The sequence below is a fragment of the Corvus brachyrhynchos genome, unplaced genomic scaffold (assembly GCF_000691975.1).
Source record: "Corvus brachyrhynchos isolate BGI_N302 unplaced genomic scaffold, ASM69197v1 scaffold212, whole genome shotgun sequence".
In the NCBI taxonomy this organism is placed as follows: Eukaryota; Metazoa; Chordata; class Aves; order Passeriformes; family Corvidae; genus Corvus; species Corvus brachyrhynchos.
The window spans coordinates 345,569-357,736 of NW_008236768.1; the positions used below are offsets into that span (position 1 = coordinate 345,569).

General features: G+C 56.2%; 1 protein-coding gene across 1 annotated transcript in view; it reads right to left on the minus strand.

The window, feature by feature from the left end:
- Positions 1–7,581: 7,581 nt before the first annotated feature.
- The window catches only part of DDX49 (DEAD-box helicase 49), a gene marked incomplete at its 5' end in the record, with an annotated part of 23,119 nt that continues 18,532 nt past the window's right edge, over positions 7,582–12,168 (minus strand). Inside the window, 9 exons of the mRNA XM_017727509.1 lie at positions 7,582–8,718; positions 9,102–9,173; positions 9,413–9,501; positions 9,962–10,036; positions 10,337–10,434; positions 10,915–10,991; positions 11,070–11,145; positions 11,334–11,474; positions 12,081–12,160. Of these exons, the coding sequence (XP_017582998.1) occupies positions 8,542–8,718; positions 9,102–9,173; positions 9,413–9,501; positions 9,962–10,036; positions 10,337–10,434; positions 10,915–10,991; positions 11,070–11,145; positions 11,334–11,474; positions 12,081–12,160 (885 nt within the window). The remainder of the gene's footprint in view (positions 8,719–9,101; positions 9,174–9,412; positions 9,502–9,961; positions 10,037–10,336; positions 10,435–10,914; positions 10,992–11,069; positions 11,146–11,333; positions 11,475–12,080; positions 12,161–12,168) is intronic.

The following is a 12,168-nucleotide window of genomic DNA, read 5'->3' on the forward strand; positions in this document are numbered from 1 at the left end:
ACCAGCAGCTGCCTGGACAGAGTGGACACCAGACCAGCCACTCACTGCCCAGCGAGCCCCCAGAGCAGGGCAGAGAGGACCTGAGCTCCTGAATCCTCTCCAGGGAGCACCTGAGCCCCCAAATCCTCTCCAGGGAGCACCTGAAGTCCCAGCCAGATGTCTCTGGCCCCTGCCATGGCCGTGGCATGGCCCAGAGATGGCAGCTGTGCCCGTGCTGCCTTCCCACCTCCCTGCTGCCACACTGTGTCTCCCAGGTTTTTACATTTTCTAAGGGGAAGGGGCTGAGCCGCCTTGGTGGGGTTTTTTTCTGTAGTTTTTTAGGAAACCACTTGCCTTTTGCAAATCAGCTGCCTGTTTCCCTCACCGAGGGGAGGGAGGAGGAGTTTAGCACACCCAGGACAAGTTCCTCCTTTTCCTGTTCCCCAATCCTGTGTCTTTCCAGCAGGATCCAGTCACTGTCAGGAGCACCCCGAGGTCCCCACTTGCAGAGATGGGAGCTCCCCTGACCCCATGTCCTTCCCACTGCTCTTCCAGAAGAAAAACTGCAGGGTTTAAAGCCTGGCTGAGTTGAACACGGTGGGATTTAATGACTGGTGAAAACTTTGAGCTGAGCAGAGCAGAGGCTTGGTTGAGGACGGTGAATTTGGGAAATGGGACGTCCCTCAGGGCACAGCCACCAAGCTGCTGGGTTGGCATCTCTCCTGGCCTCTGAGGGCTGCAGTTAATTGAAATTAAATGGAGCAAGTCAACAGTTGCTCTTGGGTTCTTTTTTCCTTTTTTTCCCCCCCTCTTATATTGGGAAGCAGCCCCAGGGATGTCGTGCTCATGTCCTGCTCATGTCCTGCTCCTTGTGACGGGGACGGGTCCCAGCTGGATTCAAGGAGAGCAGGAGGTGTTGGGAGCACGCTGGGACCGGTGCCCTGAGGGGCCTGTGGGAAGTTTGGGAGTTACCCCTGAAGTTTGGGAGTTCTCCTAGATGTTGTCCAGCCTTTGGAACTGAGCAAGGCCTGAGGGAGGCCTGGGGAAAGCTGGAATTGTGTCCCTCACCTCTGTCATTCCCAGAGCCTGTGGGAGTGTCTGTAGCTGTAGTTGTAACCTTATAGGAGTGTTGATGGATTTGGATGTGTTTTGGGCTTGTATTTTTGTCCTCTTTGCCACTAAAAATTAGGCAAAGGCAGCAGAAATCCTGGGAATGTTCCCTGTGGAGAGGCCCTGCCTCTCCTCTCACTCACCTGGTGGCCGCAGAGGAACCCGCAGCTCCCCCACTCCGCTGCAAGTCAGGGCAGGACCCGGGTCTGGCACCTCGGGAATCTGCTGGAGTGGGGAGAGAACTGCTGGTGACTCTGTGCTGGATCGTGGCCAGGCAAAGCCCTTCCCTTTCCCAGGGAGACACAGGAATTCCCAGACCTGCGGAGCCAGGGAAGAGCTCTTCTCCTCTGGGTCTGGGTTTTTCTTTTTCCCTTGGTTAGTTTTTACTTTATTTTCATTTCTGTTGCATGAAGTGTTCTCACAACTGTCTGGGGCTGGAGCTGCTGTAGTAACATTTTGTTCCAAGGTATTGAAGAAGACAAGGAAGGAAGTGGGTGGCAAAAAATTTTTCGGGATTTGTTTCCCACCCCATGCCAGTGTTGGATATTTTCTCCCTCCAGGAGCACCTTCTTTTGAAATAGAGATCAGCTCCAAGCAAGGTGTGTTTGGTTTGCATCTCTGTCACTGCTGTGGAAGCAGGAGGGTGGGATTTGGGAGGCAAAAAGACCGGGAGAAAGTTCCTCATGTTCTCCACCAGGTTCTCTTGCGTGGCTGAGGTGGAGCTGGATCCTTAAATTCTGGCAGCAAAATTCCAGCCTTGCTTTGCTCCTTGGTGGGTGCCACACCTGGCTGAGTCACCTTTCCCAAGGCAGGGAGCTCCTGATCAAGCTGCTGCACATCCCAGCAGGACTCCCAGGAGGAAAACACACACAGGAGCTCCCCCAGCTCCAGGGAATTCCGTGCTGGTGGCCCCAGGACCTGCTCTGAGCCAGCTCAGGCAGCAGTGCAGCACCAAAAAGTTTTTCTGCCAGTTCCTTCTGCGTTTGATACCCTCAGAGCAACCCCTGAGGGCTCCACCTCGACCTGCAGCAGAGAACTGACCCTCTGAGAGGCTGGGCTGCGTGTGGAAAGGTCTAAAAGTCGTGCAATGAGGTCTAAAAATGATGTGAGAAGGTCCAAAAATGACGTGAGAAGGTCTAAAAATCGTGTGAGGAGGTCTATAAATGATGCAAGGTCTAAGTCATGCAGGGAGGTCTGAAGTCATTCAGGAAGGGGTATAAATCATGCAGTGAGTCACAAAATAAGGCATCTGCAGCTAATCCAAGCTCAAACTGTGGATTGGGGGATCTTCATGGATCACAGGGATCCTGCACAAGGATTCTGCCTCTTCCCAGGACTCAGAGCCCAACCTGGGCAGGTGCAGCCCCCTGTTCTGCCCTTGGCTCTTGTGGGATCAAAACGCAGCAGGAGCAAGGCCAGGCCCCTCATTAATCTCTGAGCAGCCTTTTCCAGGGTTCTGGAAGCTTTGTGGGATCTTCCCTGGGCCTGGCAGCCTCTGGGGCTGTCCCTGCCCACCCCAGGGCTGTGCCTGAGCCAGTGCCAGCCCTGGCCGTGCTCCTGAGCTCCCTCAGGCACCAGGGACAGAGGTGGCCACGTTCCCTGTGCCTCTCCCCCACCCGGGGCTGCTGGAGCCATCCTTTTCCTTGCCAGAATAATCTGGAAGTGGTTTTTTGATGAGCTCTGTCCTGCGCTCAGCATTTGTTCACAAAGGCCTTTCTCGAGGCCCTGTGATGGATGGCTCTGGGAGGCCTTTCCTCTGCAGCCTTCCCTCCTTCCACACTAATGAAATCCCATTTATCACCAGCTATTCCCACAATTCTGGGCTCAGCCAGGAGACAACTCCACTGGAGCTGTAGCAGCAGCACCAATTCCATCCATTTCCAAAGGGTTTTGGCTGTGGCTCGGAGCAGTGGCACCGACACGTCCCCACCCTGCCCTCTCCAGCCCTCACCCTGATTGATTTCTTATTTTTGTGCTTCCAAAGGGGAAAGTCCAGTGTGTTCCAACAGTGGCAAAGCTGCAGTTTTGTGTCTCCCACCAATAATTCCTGTCAGCAGCTCCATCCCAGCACCCTCCTGGCTGGGGGAGCTCCCGACCGCAGGTACCTGGAGAGGCCTCATGCTTTTGGCAAATTAGGATCTTAATTATTCACAGCAAAGCCAGCCAGAGCATTAATAAAGGGAAAATGATTCACAGAGGAGAGTGGGATGAGCAAAGAAAACGTCTTGGAGCCTTCCCCTGTCCACAGAACTTTGAGCTGAGCAGAAAGGGAGGATCCAGCCCCAAAACGAGGTCCTGCTGCCCAGCCCAGCCCCAGGAAACAGAGTTTTGGTGGAGATGGGAATGGGAGATGCCACCAGATGCAAATCCAGCCCTGCCAGCCCAGCTTTGATTCCTCCTCCTCCACAAAGGACAGAATTACCCTCCCTGAAGCCCTGCTGGACTTTAATTACCACCACCTCCGAGGTGCCTGGAGAGCCAAGAGGAGAAAAGGTCAGCGCAGGCCACGCTGGGTAATGTCTGAGTCCTCTGAGTGATTTTAAACAAGAGGTAAAAGTCATTCCCTTCCCCAGAAAGCCCCAGGTGATGCTGTTGTGTTGTTAAGACAGCCTCACATCGAAGTTATTTAACAGCCTGCCTTTGATAGCTGAATTTTTATCAGAGCGAGTTCCTGATGGAGGCAAAGCAACGAGGCGCTTTTGTTTCCAAGCTCCCCAGGATAAAACTTAAGGGAATTTGTAATTAAATAATGCCATTAATGAAAAAAGAGGTGACCTAACCCTGCTGAGCTCCTGCATCTGGGCTGCAGGGATCAGCTGCTCCCTTCCTCAGAGGAGAGGTTATTTTTAGTGCAGAAATGCTCTGTTTACACTTGACAGCACAGGGCAGCACAGGCCGTGCGTGTAACACCCCCCAAACACATGCACACCCTGCCAGACCATTCCCATGCACACCAGGGACAGGGAATTCAATGTGGGGGTTGGAAAACGGCCCCAAAAAAACCCCAGCAGGGCTCCCAGTGCCCTCTCCCGGAGCGATTTATCATTATTGTGGTGATTAGGGGGTGGTGTGGGGGGGTTGTTTGTGCTCCCAGGGAAAACAACGTACACTCATCATCTCCACCTCCCTCAGCTTCCCAACCAAATCCCAGCAGCTGGAATGGTGCTGGGAATGAGGCGCAGGAGATGAGGCAGCTCCAACAGGGAATCCAGAGGAACGGCGCCCGGAGCCCCTCGGCAACGCTCAGCCCTGCCAGGGTGAGCCAGGGAGTGGGAACCAGAGGGAGCAAATTCCGTATCCTTGGGTGCTGCTGGCACTGCAGCTGTAGGGAAGAGCCAGGTGGGATGGGTGGGAGGCTGGTGTCACTTCTGGTCCCATGGCATCATCAAGATCCCCGTGGCACCATCGCTGTCCCCATGGCATCACCTCTGTCCCCATGGCATCACCTCCATCCCCGTGACACCAGCCCTGTCCCCATGGCATCACCTCCATCCCCATGGCATCACCTCCATCCCCATGGCACCAGCCCTGTCCCCATGGCACCATCACTGTCCCCATGGCACCAGCCCTGTCCCCATGGCATCACCTCCGTCCCCGTGGCATCACCTCCGTCCCCGTGGCATCACCTCCATCCCCATGGCACCAGCCCTGTCCCCATGGCACCAGCCCTGTCCCCGTGGCACCAGCTGCAGTCCCAGCCCCATCTGTCCCAGGCCATTTTCCCCTCTGAGTTCCCTGGCACTCGAATGTCACTTGTCACCCTTCCCTCGGCTCCTCCCCCCGTGCCTGGCTGGTTTTTCCCAAGGGCTGTAGGACAGTGGGAACGCTGCCTGGGATCTGTCCCTCTGTTCCCACCAACCCCAGCTCAGACCCCAGCAGGCTCCAGGCAGAACCATTTCCCCCTCACCTGGAGATGTTCGTGCCCAGCCCTCGTTAGGGGACATCAAATCAGTGTCCGGGTGGCACAGGTGCCACCTCCCCTGTGACCCTGCCGTGCGCTGAGGTCTGAGAATTCAGGAGTGGCGCTGGGAATCCTGAGCAGGGATGAAAGGAGGGGGCTGAGCCTCTGCCGCAGGCTCCTGCCGTGCTCACAGCTTCTCCCTGCGAGGCCACAGCAGCGTCCCCAGCTCCCTGACAGCCACTGTCCCTCCCAGAGGTGACAGAATCCACATCTCAGCAGGGCTGGGAGCTGCTGCAGGGAGAGAGGGATGGGGGTGGATCAAACACAGCCAGCAGGAGGTTTGCTCAGCACAGGAGGAAGAAAATTCCAAGTGTTTCTTCCCTCGGTCCCAAGCCTGGAGTCCTGCTGCTGGCAGGGAGGGACGGGGACAATCCCAGTGTCCAGCATGTCCTGGGCAGCTGCAGCAAGCCCCGGGTGAGGGAATGTCATGGACAAGGGATTTACCAGCAAAATCCGGCTGGGAAGAGCCTGGAGGTGGAGCAGGGAAGGGGAAGGAGCTGCAGGATTTGGGATGGAGGAGAGCCCTGGGATGGAGGAGCAGGGTTGGGGTCAGCCCAAGGGAGAGGATCCAGGAGATTCCTGCCAGCAGCAGCCCCCAGCTGGGGCAGCCTGTGGGGGCAGCCCCGTCCCCTCCCGGCTTTTTGAAGCCAAATTTTCCCGTCCACCCCCAAAATGTTCAGGCCGAGCAGCCCTTGAGCTGCAATTCCCAGTGAACGCGGACTGGAGCCAGCAGCGAGGTGTCCAGCGCTCCCCAGCTGCCATCTGCCGGCAGAGCGGCCCCGGGAGGAGCCTGGGCAGCGAGGAAAGGCCATTCCTGGGGATAAAAACCAGCTTTTTAGGGCGTTCAGAACAGCAGAGTTTGTGTTCGCGAAGAGCATCCCAAGGTAAAGCGGCAGCAGCAGAGAGACACCAAACCTGGCCCTACAATTTCCCCCAATTTTTTCATTGCAGCTGCTTTTGTTCCAGATCCAGAGCTTTTACCCCGGGTGTGAAGGGGGTGCCAGCTCCTGAGGGGCCCTGCAGTGTCACCGGCCTGTCCCTGTCCCTGTCCCTGCTCAGCACAGCTGCAGGTGTGGGGGATTTATCAGGTGCTGAGCATCTCACCCAGGAGCGCCCCAGCTGCTCCCTTCTCCCTGGAAACTTCTGGGAAGGACCCCTTGGAGGGGTTTGTTCTTCCATGAGAGAGGGGCAGAGGTGGGGGAACGCTCCAGGAACAGACAAATATTGCCTTAAATGCACCCAAAAAAGAAAGGCAGCCTTGGCACGTGACCTGTCAGGAATTGCTTGGGAAGGTGGGAGGAAGGACTGAGGAGGATGAGGAGGGTGAAGGATTGAGGAGGATGAGGAAGGACTGAGGGAGGATGAGGAGGGTGCAGGACTCTGGGGGGTTTAGGAAGGTGCAGGAGTGGAGAAAGGTGAGGAGGGTGCAGGACTGAGGGAGGATGAGGAAGGACTGGAGGAGGACGAGGAAGGACTGAGGGAGGATGAGGAGGGTGCAGGACTGGAAGGTTTAGGAAGGTGCAGGAGTGGAGGAAGATGAGGAGGGTGCAGGACTGAGGGAGGATGAGGAAGGACTGAGGAGGATGAGGGGGGTGCAGGACTGAGGAGGATGAGGAAGGACTGAGGAGGATGAGGAGGGTCCAGGGCTCTCCCCCGCACCCCAGCCCAGCCTCAGCAGCCACACCCGGTCCAGGTGAGAGCAGCCGCAGCAGCGATGCTGAATTGGGAAGGGTTTCCATGGCAACGCAGGCAGGGAACCCCCAGACCCGCGGCTGCAGGAGGGGAGCGGGGCGGGCACAGCTCCTGCACAGCGCAGGGAACTCCCAGGCTGGGAATTTGAGGGATTTTGCTCCGTCCCGGGCAGCAGAGCAGCCTCTGTCCCTGCTCAGCCACTCCCAGCCGCACCCAGCGCTCTGATTCCCAGCTCGGGCTGCTCAGACAGCGCTGCATGAAAAGGAATTTGGAATAAATCTTCCAGACAAGATCCTTGATCAAACCCCGCGTGGCACAGGGGGAAGGAGAGGGAGAAACCCCACCAGGCTGAGGCGGAGACTTCAGACAGAGGGGTGGCAGCGTCTGCAGGAGTGACGCTCCCAGGGAGCAGCCTGGCTCCGGGAGGGTGGCTTTTAATCCCCACCCGACTCCCCAAAACAGCATTCCAAGGCTGTAGGATTTAGTATTCCAACAGCATCAGCCTGCTCCAAACCGCTGCTGCAGCTGCTCCCGGGCAGGGCAGGGCTTTTCCTTCCTGGAGGGCACCCAGGACAAAGGAGCAGCTCCAAACGCACCCTGAGGCCACCAGGGATGGACCTGGCCCCTCCCAGCCCGGGAACACCGGATGGATCCCTGAGGGAAATCAGGGAAAAGGCACCACAGGGAAGGAGCTGGGCTCAGGCTGCCTGAGGGATAAAACACCCCCAAAATGCTCAATCTTTACCCAAACCCCGTTTTCTCTCCACACAAGTGCTGCTCCCTACCCCAAAGGCCCCATAATTCCCCAATTCCCCCAAATATTCCAGTTTCCAGGCATGTGCAGCAATAAATATTTATTTGGGCACGGGCCACAGCCACTGTTTTTGTACAGGACAGAAATAACAGGGTTTCAGTCAGAGAAAAGGCACTGAGGATCAAAGCTGGGACAGGGCTGGCCAAAATCTGGGATTTTTTTTGTCTCCAGAGGGAAACAGAACTGGATTTTAGGATTGCTCAGCCCTCCCCAGCCTAACCCTGTTCCAAACACACCCAGGGAGGCCCCAAACCCAACTCTGGTTTCTCTGGATGGAACAAGGACCAAGGGAATCCTGCTCCTGGGGCTCTTCTGTGCAGGAACGATCTTGGAAATTCAGGAAAACGGGGCCCTGTCTCCAAACCTTAAACATACAAGGATTATTGCAAAAGCAGGATTATTCCCAAAGTCCCAGGATCAGCCCTTACACAACCTCCCCCGTGTTCCAGGAATTTTCCCCTCGGAAAACTCCAGGCTCTGGCACAGATGCTGAGCTCAGCTCGTCCCAGTATTTTTAGACTCTGGCTCAGGGGAGAATCTGTTGATCCAAGCAAGTGTGAGTGGCAATCAGAGCCCTCGGAAGGGGTAGTGACAGGGGAGCTTTATAAGAATCCAGGCCTGGCCTCTCCTTTGCTCCAGGAAGGAAAGATCCTCCTGAAAGGAATTCTACAGGAGACCGACCCAGCCTGCCAGGAATGGCCCCAGCTGTGCAGGAGGATGAAAACTCTTCCCAGTGAGGCTGGGGAGGGGCTGGGATGGATTCCCAGAGAAGCTGGGAATCCCTGGAAGTGTCCAAGGCTGGATAGGGCTTGGAACACCCTGGGTGGAACTGGATGAGGTTTAAGGTCCTTCCAACCCAAACCATCCTGGGATTCTGGGATTCTTCCCTTCTCCCCAACACCGATTTCAGGTCAGGAATGTCCATATTAAAGTGTTAAATCCCAATATTCCCAAAGCAGAGCAGGCCAGGCCAGGCCCAGGGATGTCACTGCTCCTCCTTCTCCATCTTCCTCTTCCTCCTCTCCATCCTCTTCTGCAATTTCCTCTTCAGCTGCAGCTGCTTCTTCCTCTCCAGGGTCTGCTGCACCTTCTCCCGACATTCCTTGTTTTTCTTCTTGATCTTGGCCAGCTCTGCTTTCCTTTTGGCCTCCAGGTCTGGGTCCTGCGGGGGCAAATGCCAGGACATCGGGGACAGGCCCAGGACATCGGGGACAGGCCCAGGACATCGGGGACAGGCCCAGGACAAGCCCTTGGCCTTTCCCAGGTGCCCACGACTGAGGAGGTTCCACAATTCAGACCCTTCTCCCTTTTCTCCAGAGCATTTTTAGCATCATAATATTTAATATTTTCGATCTCATAGTATTTCATATTTTTAAGATCCTAATGTTTCATATTTATTTTAGGATTATTTTAAATAAATCTTCCCCACCCAGAAGGGGAGTGAGCCCAGCAGTGAGGGAGGGAAGGAGGGACTGTCCTTCCCTTTGCCTTTCCCTTTTCCACACTTTATCGGCCTTTAAGAATTCATAAAGCAGCAGCTCTCACCTTCCCTTCAAGGATCATCTGTTTCCTCTTATTGATTTCTTTCTTCTCATCAAAATCCATCCCCTCCAGCTCCTGGAAAAGGGAAAAAGCAGCAGAGCAGTCGGGAATGGGAAGAGCAGCACAGCAGGAGCTCAGTGTGCTGGAAACTTCAGGGCTGCAGACCCAGAAACCTCAACCCTCAGCAGCAAAAAACCCTGAAAAACTGTGAAAAAACCGAGCAAACAACGGGCAGAGAGCAAACTGAGCCTCCCCCACATATCCCCGGGGTTCTGCAGGAATTTTTTCCCAGGATTTCCAGGGAACACACTCACGATTTCACACTCCCTCCTGGTGACGTTCACTTGGGTCAGGATGTCCAGCACAAGCTGCTCCTCCACGGAGAACTCCTTCAGCTTCAGCTCTAAACCAGGGTGAGACATTGAGAGGCTTACAAAATCCCAATCCTCAAGGGAAAAAAAATCCCAGTGCAGTCCCTGGAATGATCGGTGGGACTGGTTTATATTCTGTTGTTAAATGTTAGATTGTTACACGCTGTGATCATTGACTTCCTCAGCCTCCAAGGGATTAAATCCTCCCCTCTGCCTGCAATCCCCCACAGCACGGGATGTTGTATTTTTTGGTCCATTTCCCAGGGAAAAAAAAAAAAAAAGGGAATTTGAACCTGAAGCAACCTGGGCTGCTTTAATAAAGAGGAGCTCCACACGATTTCTCCTCCACTAAAAACAGCAGCAGAACAAACAAGGTCCTGCCTGACACCCCCAGGAGCTGAAATCAGGGGTTCAGCTGCTCCTGCTCTCTCCCAAGCCTTTGGCACACGTGGAGAAGGAACCTCCTGGCAGCAGGACCAGAGCCCCACTCACTGATCTCCTCCTCGATGGCGTGCACCAGGTGGATGTCGTACTGCGTCACCAGCGTGATGGCCATGCCCTTCCGCCCTGGCATGGGGGAAAAACAGGGATGGGGGAATCCTGGCAGGCACACAGGGATGAATCCAAGCCATTCCAAACCCATCCATCCCCGGGAGCCACCCTGGGGTGCTCAGAGGGCTCTTTTTGCTCTGAAATCCCGTTAACCATCGGCGCAGCTCCACGTTGGTGTGACCCATCCTAACACACACCAGGGCAGGATCCCAGTGATCCCAGCGGATCTGAGGACACTCCTGGGACACCCATGCAGGGCCCAGCCCCTCCCTGGATCCCCGTGGCCCCCGGAGCAGCCGTGGTGGCCCCGCTCACCCGCGCGCGCCGTCCGCCCCACGCGGTGGATGTAGATCTTGGGCAGCCCGGGGGTGTTGTGGTTGATGACGACCTGGACTGCAGGAATGTCCAAACCTCTGGAATGCAGGGGGAAAAAAAAACCAAACAAACAACCCACCCAGATGTTGAAAAACAGCTTTAATGTCATAGGGTTGTAAAATGCCAGAATGGTTTGGGGTGGAAGGGACCTTAAAGCCCATCCAGCTCCACGCCCTGCCTTGGCCAGGGACACTTCCACTATCCCAAGGATCTCAGTTTCATTCCTAGCTTCCTCCAGGAGTCCCATATCCTCATGGAGAGAGGCTTTACTGGCTGACTGGAGAACAAACTCCTTCCTCACACAGTTAAACAATTCCCTCTCCCCTCGGAGCTGCTCCCTGGCAGCCCCAAGGAACCCCACAGGAACCACAGCACCCACAGGCTGCAAACCACAGCTCAGAGAGGTTGGGAACAGCCCTGTCCCACCCAAAAGTGGGGGATTTGAGGGTCTGCTCTTGCTAAACTCAGCCTAAACTGGTTCTGGTGAACAAATCCAGGTGTGAGCGCTTCTGTTTTACCTGGCAGCGACATCAGTGGCGATGAGGATCTTGAAGATGCTGGACTTGAACTTGGCCAAAGCTGCAAATCTCTGTTTCTGTGAGCAGAAAGTTCCGTGTGAGGGGTGTGGGATCCACCTGGAAGCAGCCACCTGCCAGGGCTGTGCCTCCCTCACCTGCTTCATCATGGAATGCAGAGCCACAGAGGGGAATTTGTATTTCCTCAGCATCATGTTCAGCACCTGGCAGTCCCTTGAAAGGAGAAAAAAAACCAGGAAAACAATCAGGATGCACCAAAGGAATGGATCAGGACAGAGCTGGGACAGGCAGGGACACCTCCCACTATCCCAGGGTGCTCCAGCCCGGCCTGGGACACTTCCAGGGATGGGAAAACCGTGCCAGGGCACAAGGAAACAACCCCGAGGGAAAACCCCACTCACTTGCAGGTTTTAGTGAAGATGATGATGGCCCAGTCGTCGTGCTCGTCCTGGAAGGTCTGCACCAGGTGCACCAGGTAGGCATCCTTCACCGCCTCTGGCACCAGCAGGTACCGCTGCTCCAGCTGCTCCACCGTGCGCACCCTGCGGCCGGCAGTGGGCACAGGCAGCGGGCACAGGCAGCGGGCACAGGGAGAGCCCGGCTTTGCTGAGGCTGGGAAGCCCTCCAGGATCACCCAGGCCAAGCTGTGCCCGTCCCAAACCGCGCCCAGCCCTTCCCTGGACGCCTCCCTGAGTAGTTCCGAGCCCTGGCCACCCTTTCCAGGAGGAAATTCCCGCTGATGGGAACAGCTTGGGGCCGTTCCCTCCTGTCCTGGTGTCCCCTGGGATCCCCCCCCGGCTGTGCCCTCCTGGCAGGGACTGGTGGAGATTGGGAATGTCCCCCCTGATCCCGCTCTGCTCCAGGCTGAGCCCCTTCCCAGCTCCCTCAGGAATTCTCCAGCTCCTTCCCAGCTCCCTTCAGGAATTCCCAGCCCCTTCCCAACTGGGAATTCTCCAGCCCTTTCCCGGCTCCCTCAGGGATACTCCAGCCCTTTCCCAGCTCCCTCAGGTGCTCCAGCCCCTCCACATCCTTGTCCCGACGCCCCAAAAGGCCTCAGCAGCGCCAGCACAGCGCGTGGGACACGCAGCAGGGGAAAAGCAGCAGAAGGAGCAGCAAACAGGGGAAGAACCCGACTCGTGGGCACTCACTCGGATGCAGCCTCCCAGAAGAAGGGCCTGTTGGCAGCCAGGGCCCTGAGCTCCGTCAGGGTGGCCGTGAGGGGGGCACTGAGCAGCA